This window comes from Tupaia chinensis, unplaced genomic scaffold, assembly GCF_000334495.1.
Source record: "Tupaia chinensis unplaced genomic scaffold, TupChi_1.0 Scaffold143584_1, whole genome shotgun sequence".
NCBI classification, from domain to species: Eukaryota; Metazoa; Chordata; class Mammalia; order Scandentia; family Tupaiidae; genus Tupaia; species Tupaia belangeri.
Genome location: NW_006203430.1, coordinates 3,994,444 through 4,003,850, shown reverse-complemented (window position 1 = coordinate 4,003,850; position 9,407 = coordinate 3,994,444). Strand labels below are relative to the sequence as shown.

Here is a 9,407-nt window from a genome sequence, read left to right as displayed (position 1 = left end):
AGAGAGAGAGAGAGACAGACAGAGACAGTGAGAGGGAAAGTGAGAAATCACCCACTGGAGGGGATGGCCACACAGCAATCTCTTCTCCTCCCAGGATCTTGGGCATGTATGCACACGTGCCTGGCTTGAGTTTCAAGCCACCGGGACTCAAACCACAGTTGGCCATGTGGTGGGAGTTCAGCGATGCAACCACTACACAACCTGCTGGCCTGAGAAAGATTTTAAGTATTTTTTAAGAGATTTTTTGCTATAGGGTGTGTGTGCTCACCAGAGAGACAGAGACAGAAAGTGAGAAATCACCCCCCCTCCCCACCCCGGGGGGCGGGGGCAGGGGCAGGGGGTAGATGACCATGCTGCAATCTTTCCTCCTCCATTCTCCTCTCAGGATTTTGGGAAGGCATGTATATGCACCTGGCCTGAGTTTCAAGCCCAGAGTCCAGGACCTGAACCATGGTCAGCCACATGGGAGTCCAGTGATTTAATCATTATGCCATGTGCTGGTCCTGAGAGAACATTTTAAAGATAACTCAAAAATCTCAAATCAAATTAATACCCTTCTCTTACTGTTCTCATACACTGGATAATAAACATAAAGACCCACACTGGAAACTCCTTTTTTCTGTGGTACCTTAATCTTTAGTAATACATTAGTCCTTACAATGGCTAGTTACCCTTCCGATTGTGATCCAGCATGAGGAGTCATAGCTAACCAATACTTCCATTTCAAATTATTTCTTTCTAATAAAGTTACAGCTTAACAAGTGGAAATCTTTCATTTAAATGGATTTCTAAATATACATACCTTTAATTTGTCAAACTTATCATCCACATCTTGTAACCAAGACATGAATTGTCTTGCATTAAAGCGATCCCTCACAGAAGTTTTACTGTCATCAGACTGAAAGAGAACATTAAAAGTAGCTGTATATTACAAAATACAATAAATCACTTTAAAATCTACATGTCATTAGAGTATCTTTTATTTTCCCTTATAGAGACAAGGTCTCTCTGTCAGCCTCCCAAGATACTACAATTACAGGGGCACACCACTGCGCCTAACTTTACAACACATTTTTATGGTGTATACTCCATTTTTAGTAGTGATGAAAATATATAGCTAAAAAGATGAAATATAAACTGAATACCACGTGGCGTGGTGGTTAAAGTGCTGGACTCCCATGTGGCTGACTGTAGTTTGCATCACAAACCTGGCAGCTTGCTGTCTCACCCACCTCTCCCTGCCCCACCTAGCTCTCTGGTAAGCACATGTGCCCTATAGCAAATTTAAAGATAAATATATTAATGAACTAATTTAATTAAATAACTCAAAGATTTTTTTAAAATTTTGCTGTAGGACATGTGAGCTTGCTGGAGAGAGAAAGAGACACAGAAAGAGACAGAGAGGGAAAGTAAGAAAGGACCCTGTGGAGGAATGGCCATGCCACAATCCCTTCTCCACTTCCTCTTGGAACTTTAGGGACATATGTATGCATGCCCAGTGTTTTTGTTCAATCCCTCAGGTCTAGGACTTGAACAGTGCAGTTGGCCATGTGGGATCTAGCTGTCTTAACCATCATAACACCTAGCTGGTCTGAACACTGTTAAAATTTGCTAAGGCTTTTGTTTCTATATTGAATAGACAAATTGTCGGAATGCTGCATTAAGTTACTAATTAAACAGATTCTACTGCTCTGTCAAAGATGTTTCTCAAAAAATCATGTCATATGAAGTACTGTAGCCACAGTTCTCATGGGAATTCTTATCCAAGTATAAGTGCGTTCTGATTTAAATTTTTTTTTTTTTGAGAGATTTTTACTATAGGGCAAATGCTCTCGCCCTTGCCTGAGAGACAGAAAGTAAGAAATCACCTTCCCCCACGGCGGGGAGGCGGGATGGCTATGCCACTATCTCTTCTCCATTCCCTCTTGGAATGTGCACACATGCACATGTGCCCAGTGTGAGTTCCAAGATTCCCACTGCGGTTGGCCATGTAGAAGTCCAGCAATATAACCATTATGCCATCTGCTGGTTATACGTTCTGATTTAATTTAAATGTTAAAGCTTACCATATGTAGAAAAGAAAAAATGTTTAGATGGGAGGCCTTTGAAGCTCGTTTTTTCCAGTACCAAATCTTTTGGAGTGGTAATAAAGAAAGCCTGTATCAACTTCTTAAGAACAAGAACACCATTTTTGGATTTGAGACAGCTGTATTCAAATTTCAGCTCCTTACACAGTTCCTTACTGTGTAATTGTGAACACATTATACTCTCTTGATTTTCTTTTTTTGTAAAAGAGAAAGGCTCTTATACACTACTCACATTTTTAGCAGTTATCATTCTTCCTTGGTCCTCAAGTAAGACATTTTGACTATTTTAAGTTTTTTGTTGAAACTTTTTTTTTAAAGACTTATTTATTTTTATTTGTTTATTTTCAATTTTCACCAGAGAGGGACAGAGAGAGAGAGGGAGAGAGAGAAAAAGGGTAAATGAGAAAGCAAGCTGACAAGTACAGGGATCGAACCACCTTCAGCCATGCGGGAGTACAACACCTTTACTACCATGCCATCTGCTGGGCCGCAGTTGCAACTTTTTTAATACTACAAGTTTATTTTGGAAAGCAAGAAGTATAATAAGAGACTGGGCTAGTAAGTAATCCAAGCCTCTACCCCCCAAAAAGGTATACTTTCCCACTTAGTTTCTCAGAGAGTATTCTCGTAGGAAATTAAGTCTGCTACTCAAGACCTCTTACTCTATAGCCAGCTGTAAAAGGGTAATAGTTCTATATTTAAATAAGTTTCTAATAATACAGAAGTATTTTTAGGATAAGCTTCCTTGTCTAGAGAATATCTCTCATATTTGGTATCTCTTCAAGTTTAGTTTTAATTTATAATCAGGTGGCTTGAATGACTAAGAAAATTTGAATTGGTGATATTTCAGGTATCAAAAAAAAATTTTTTTTGAGAGGTTTTTGCTATAGGGCATGTGCGCTCGCCAGACAGAGAGACAGAAAATGAGAAATCACCCCCCCGCAAGGGGGATGGCCATGCCGCAATCCCTTCTCCTCCATTCTCCTCTCGGGATCTTGGGCACGCACGCACTCGCGCCCGGCATGAGTTTTAAGCCACTGGATCCGGGACGCGAACCGTGGTTGACTACGTGGGAGTCCAGTGACATAGCCATTACGCTAACTGCTGGGGCCAAAATCTTTTTACGAGTGAAAATTTATATTTATTTTTAGGAGAAAACAAAGAAAACAAATCTTAGGTAGAAATCTAAGACAACTAAATGAAGTCTAAAGCAAAAAGCAGTAATTTCTTCAGCTTGATAGAAAAAATATTCTTCCTCAGGATAGTAATTTTTTTAGCCCTGTAAGTTATCGGGCTGGTTGTGACCTGTTTTTTTTTTTTTTTTTTCTTCTGATTTTAGAGTAATTTGAAAAGTTTACTGGGCAAATTAGTTCATCTTTGAAATTCTGTTAACCTGTGTAAGGCTGGGTACTCCTCAACTCTGTTATTTTCATACCAATATATTTTCATGTGCCTTACATCTCATCAGAAATTTCTTAATCTTCTGGTCTAGCAGTTTCTCACTTCAATTTGCAATTCTGTTATGGCTATTTTTTTTTGGAGAGGTTTTAACTATAGGGCGTGTGTGCTCACCAGACAGACAGAGAGAGACAGAGAGACAGAAAGCAAGAAAACACCCCCCAGGGGGGATGGTCACGCTGTAATCCCTTCTCCTCCATTCTCCTCTTGGGATCTTGGGCACGCACGCACACGCGTCCAGCATGAGTTTAAGCCACCGGGTCCGGGACTCGAACTGCGGTCGACTACACGAGAGTCCAGCAACATAGCCATTACGCTAACTGCTGGTCCCTGTTATGGTTATTTTAAATGTCTTTTTTCATTTGTCACTTTGAGTTTGGGGAGAAGAAATGAATAGGTATATGTATTTACCATTCTGAATACTCTTCAAGAGTCTTTTCCTTGTAGCCTGATTATAAACCTCCATTTATATTGTTCTAAAATCGATTTAATTACACTATAATTGGACAAAACTTAAAAAGACCTTAAGATACCTTACGATCTAGTCCAGTCTTTATCAATATAGTTAAGTCATATTTCAGTTATTAAAAAACATCTGGGGCCAGCAGGTGGCATGGTGGTTAAAGCACTGAACTCCCACATAGTCACCTGTGGTTTAAATCCCAGACCTGGAGGCTTGAAAATCACACTGGAAGCATGTGTGTGAGAATTCCCCAAATCCTGAGAGGATAAGGGATGGCAGTACCGTCATTCCCCTGGGGGGGGGTGGGGGTGATATCTTACTTCCCCCCTCTCTGTTTCTCTCCGGCAAGCACACAGACCCTATGGCAAAAAGCAATTGGAAAAAAAAAAATTCCCCATGTCTATTTTCCTCTTTAAAATCCATGAATTTGGAAATTCTAGAAAGCCCTTCAGTGGTTTCTCCAGTGTTTATTTCCTTAGAACCAAACAATTCCTTTTTCAAAATGTTTTTACCATAGGGCATGTGTACTTGCCAAAGAGAGTGAGTGCATATGAGAGAGAGAGAGAGAGAGAGAGAGAGAGAGAGCGAGCGCGCGCAAAAGAGAGCAAACTTTGAAAGAGAGAGAGAGAAAGAGAGCGAGAAAGAACGAACTTCCCAGGGGGAGACGGCCGTGCCACAATTCCTTCTCCACTATTCTCCTCTCAGGAGAACGCACATGAGCCTAGCATGCTCCTTAAGCCACTGAGTTCAGGACTTGAACTGTGCAGTCAGTCATGCAGGATCTAGCCACTTCAACCACCACACCACTGACTGGTTAATTAATTAACTGTCTCCCTCCCTCTCTTTCTTTCTTTAAATTGCTTGAGGACATGTATGCTCACTGGGGTGAGAGAGAAACAGAGAGAGGAGTGAGAATGCACTCTCCCCACCCTCCCCATGAAGGATGGCTATACTAAATCCCTTCTCTATTTCTCTTCTCAGGATTTTGGGTATCTTCAAGTAATCTCCAAACATTTTCATTTAAAATAAAACAACTGGTTGCTTAAAATTTGAAGTCTACTGATTTAGGTCAATCTCTCTCTCTTTTTTTTAATAGATGAGAAAAATAAAGCCCTGAGAGAGCTAAGTATTTTTTTTTTAATCCTATATTCTTTGTAGTAGCAGTTTCTCTGCTTTAAAACAGTATTTTCCGGGAATAGCAGAAGGCATAATGGTCAGGTCACTGGACTCCCATGTAGTTGACTATGGTTCAAGTCCCAGACCTGGTAGCTTCAAACTTCACACTGGGCACATATGTGTGCTTGCCCAAAATCCTCAGAGGAGAAGGGATTACAGCATGGCCACCCCCCCTACCCCCTCAGGGAGTGACTTCTCACCTTCTGTCTCTTTGTCTCTCTAGCAAGCATACATGCCCTATAGCAAAAAATCTCTGTAAAAAAATAAAGGGCCCAGCAGATGGTGTAATGGTTAAGTTACTGGACTCCCATGTAGTCGACTGTGGTTTGAGTCCTGGACCTGGTGGCTTAAACTCATGCCAGGCACATGTGAGTGTGTGCCCAAGATCTTGAGAGGAGAATGGAGAAGGGATTGCGGTGTGGCCATCACCCCTGGGGAGAGATTTCTCGCTTTCTATCTGTCTTTCCAGTAAGCACACGCGCCCTAAAGCAAAAACCTCTTTTAAAAATAAAACAAACAACACCCCTCGTGCCCCAGTATTTCCTAGTCCATTTTTGGCTGATATTCAAAGTCTGTGTTTATATTTTTTTATTTTAATCATTACATTCTTTCTCTTCTGACCAACAAATTTCATTCTAGTTTATAAGGTGCAAAAAAATGGATATGGCTGAAAATGGATATGGCTGGTTCTGTATTAATGTAATTTACATGTGGCAATAAACTTTATTAATGATATCACTTCAGTTTTTTTAAAGAATTGTTTAATTTTATTTATTCATTCTTTTAATTTGATCAGACAGACACACACACACACACACACACACACACACACACACACGCACAGGGCAGGGGGCAGTGAGAAAGCAAGCCACCAGGTCTGGGACCCAAACTGTGGTCAGCCACATGGGAGTGTCCAGTGCCTTAACCATCACACCACCTGCTGGTCCCCAGTTTGATTTTTTTTTAAACAAATAATTCATCCAAAGATGAAAACAGGAGCCTGATTCTATTTTAGCACTGTTACAATAACTCTCTAGCTGCTTAAAGGTTAGAATTAAATTTATAAATATCTATTTTCAAAACAAATCAGTGATGAGAGTATTCTAAATGTATCAACAGGCATTTTACCTGAGAGTCCAAAGGTACATTGTATACTTCCGCATCCAGTAAAACAGTACAAGCACTAAATGGCAGTGTTTGATTTGCCAATGTTCTTGCAGCTCTATAATGAACTCGTAGAACTTCCTGTTCATTTGATACAATGAGTTTTTCCTAGTGAACAAAGAAATAAAAAAAAGCAACATGTTTTTTAAATAAGATAAAATCACTTAAAATAGGCTAAACCCCCTTGATCTCAGAGTAGCTTTTTCTACACAGTAGGTCTGAGAAACTTGAGAACTCCTAATATTCTACCAGTATATTTATTCTTTCCAAAATTGGCAGTTTCTCTTTTTAAAAATTATTTTTTAAAGTGTACAATGGTGGCTTTTAGTATACTCACTAAAATGTTCTTTCATCTATCACTATTTAAATTCTAGGTTTTCTTTTTTTTTATTTTTGAGATTTTTGCTATAGGGTGTGTGTGCCCACTGGAGAGTCAGAGGAAGAGATAGAAAGTGAGAAATCACCCCCCCCCAGGGGGAATGGCCACACCACAATCCTTTCTTCTCTATTCTTAGACTCTTGGGATTCTGGGGACACACGCACATGTGTCCAGCATGAGTTTTAAGTAGCTGGGTCCAGGACTCGCACTGAGGTCAATGGTGCACAGATGAATACACACACACACACACACACACACCACATATATAGGGTGACTTCAGACATGCTTGATGGTTGAGATTGCTATTGATGTGTGTTATATGACCTGACTTTTTATTACTAACAAATCACTGACAATGGGTCACACATACTGCTGTATGTGTTCTAACAATGCTTCTTTCTGTTATTTGTTATTTGTTTGTAATTGAATTTTACTTAATTTACTTCAAAACATGATTTTGAGAAGAGGTTCCAAATTTCACAGATTGTTACAAGGGTTTATAGTTAAAAACAGGTAAATACCTCTGCCTTGGGGAATCATTATGCATGAATCAAGGATATTATATACAAGATTTTGTTTGTATCTGTGTATATTTCTATGAAGAATTTTAATTTACATTTTCATAGGTGCTTGATCTTTCTAAAAGATTAAGAAGGTGTTGTATTTTTGTAAATCCTAGTGAAATGATGTTTATGATTTCTATAAATAATTAGATAGGTTTTTCCCCTGTCATTTCACGCCAAGACTAACCACTAGAAACCTGATACTAAAGTAGATCTGTAAGGACGTATAAGCATAGCCTTTATATTTTGCACTTTGGCTCAAAGCACTTGGTATCAAGAACTGATTCCAAAATTTTGAAGTCAAAATGTCCCACTAGATATCTCCAATAGTTCTGTAAATTCATGATAATTTATTAGACTGTTTAAAAAATATGCTCAACATGTAATATGAAAGCACCTATCTTAAAATAGGCCTAGAAATCCTGCTTCTAATTGCATAAGCACAAGATAATAATAACCATTTCCCAAAATGGTTCTGAATAAAAAGTCACTAATAAAAAAAGCTGTCTTTTTTTTGTGAAAATACTTATTTTTAGCAAAAAATTATAAACTTTCCTTACCCTCTCAATACTGTGTTGCAAACGTAGTTTCATCCTTACAACTTCTTGTTGTCGAAAAAGCTCTTTAAGTGGATCTGACAGTGAAGGTGGTGGTGTAATCTAATTAAAAAAATATAGTTTAAAATATTAGGATTTACTTACAATAATGGGCTAGGATTCTAAAATTAAATTCCTTTCAGTACATAACTTACTGATATTCTGTAAATTAAGAAATACAATGCTAATTACACAACTGGCTGTTGCTTCTTAGTCAATCCTATACTGTTTGTAACCTACCAAAGTATTCAAGTAAGATTGGATGCAAATTAGAAAAACCAAGGAGGGTACTACAAAGAGAGGCATTACATAGCATCAGTAAGTAACAGCTCACAGGCAAAAGAGGGGTCCTAAGAACAGAAAAGCTGGTGTAAACATGGAAGAAACACTTTTTTTTTTCTTTTAACTTTTTGCTATAGAACATGTGCGCTCCCCAGAGATAGGGACAGGGAAAGTGAGAAAGCACCCTGTAGAGGGGATGATCAGGCAGCAATCCCTTCTCCTCCATCCTCTTTACAGAATTTTGAGTGTGTACACACACTTGCCTGGTGTTTTTTTCAAGCCACCAGGTACGGACCTCCAATTGAAACATGCAATTGGCCATAAGGGATTCAGCTGCCTTAACTTCGATGCCATTTGTGGGCCCAGGAAACATTCTTAACGATCACAACAACCTGAGTGTATCAGTATTCGATGTGAAGTCTCTTTGTATGCATGACTAAAACCAAACACTAAAGTCTTGAGGATTACATTAGTGTAGTCTTTCATAAAAGGAGATGAAATGATCAAGGGAATTTGTGGTTTTCAAACCTTATTATGTGCGATCTCCTACATGTCTTTGCCTATCAATACTCCAAAAACTTCTTGGCTCATCTCTAATTTGGTATTACAGTGGACTGTGTTTTCCGGTGGGTGCTGGAGGTTAAGAAAGCAGTCTCGAGCTACACAAACGCTACTGTTTATAATATAAGGGACATCCAAAGATAGTTATAACCACTTGTGATCCCTGAATAGTCTTCCTCTACTTCTTGGACTATTTGTATTTTCTCCTCTCTGATCCTTGCTCACAATTACTATCAGCATATTAGGGCAAAGTTAGCTATCGCAGTATGTTTTGGCACAGAATAACTTAGCAGACTCTTCTGAGAGTTAATCATCAACTCCACATGAAAGAAAGTGGGCAACGGGGGATCATCTGCTTCCTATGTGCTGCCATCAGAATCATACGCCACCATATAAAAAAAATTCTTGCAAAGAATCTCTTGAAATTTCATAGGGTTCCATATTTATAATCACTAAACAATTTATAGTTATTTTGGGAGATTAAAAAACATGTTAAATAACACCAGGAGGAATAAGTCAGTCAGATCAGAATGTGGAAAATGTTACAGGACAAATAACTCAGCAGGCTGATAATTTCTCAGCCCTCTAATTACAGTAATACATTTATTTGTATCCTGTGATCTGCCTTCAATTTAATAAGAACTGTACAGAGTTTGGTGCTATTTCATTTTGCAAAAC

General features: G+C 38.8%; 1 protein-coding gene across 6 annotated transcripts in view; it reads right to left on the bottom strand.

Annotated features, from left to right (window-relative positions):
• The window catches only part of ANKRD12 (ankyrin repeat domain 12), a 152,124-nt gene that overhangs the window by 6,825 nt on the left and 135,892 nt on the right, over positions 1-9,407 (bottom strand). For 5 of the 6 annotated variants that reach the window (XM_027766498.1, XM_006164020.3, XM_006164021.3 and 2 more), the window contains 3 exons: positions 7,851-7,949; positions 6,313-6,456; positions 803-898 (listed from right to left, as the gene is read on the bottom strand). In XM_027766498.1, the coding sequence (XP_027622299.1) occupies positions 803-898; positions 6,313-6,456; positions 7,851-7,949 (339 nt within the window). The remainder of the gene's footprint in view (positions 1-802; positions 899-6,312; positions 6,457-7,850; positions 7,950-9,407) is intronic. The other variant, XM_027766499.1, reaches the window with a different exon arrangement.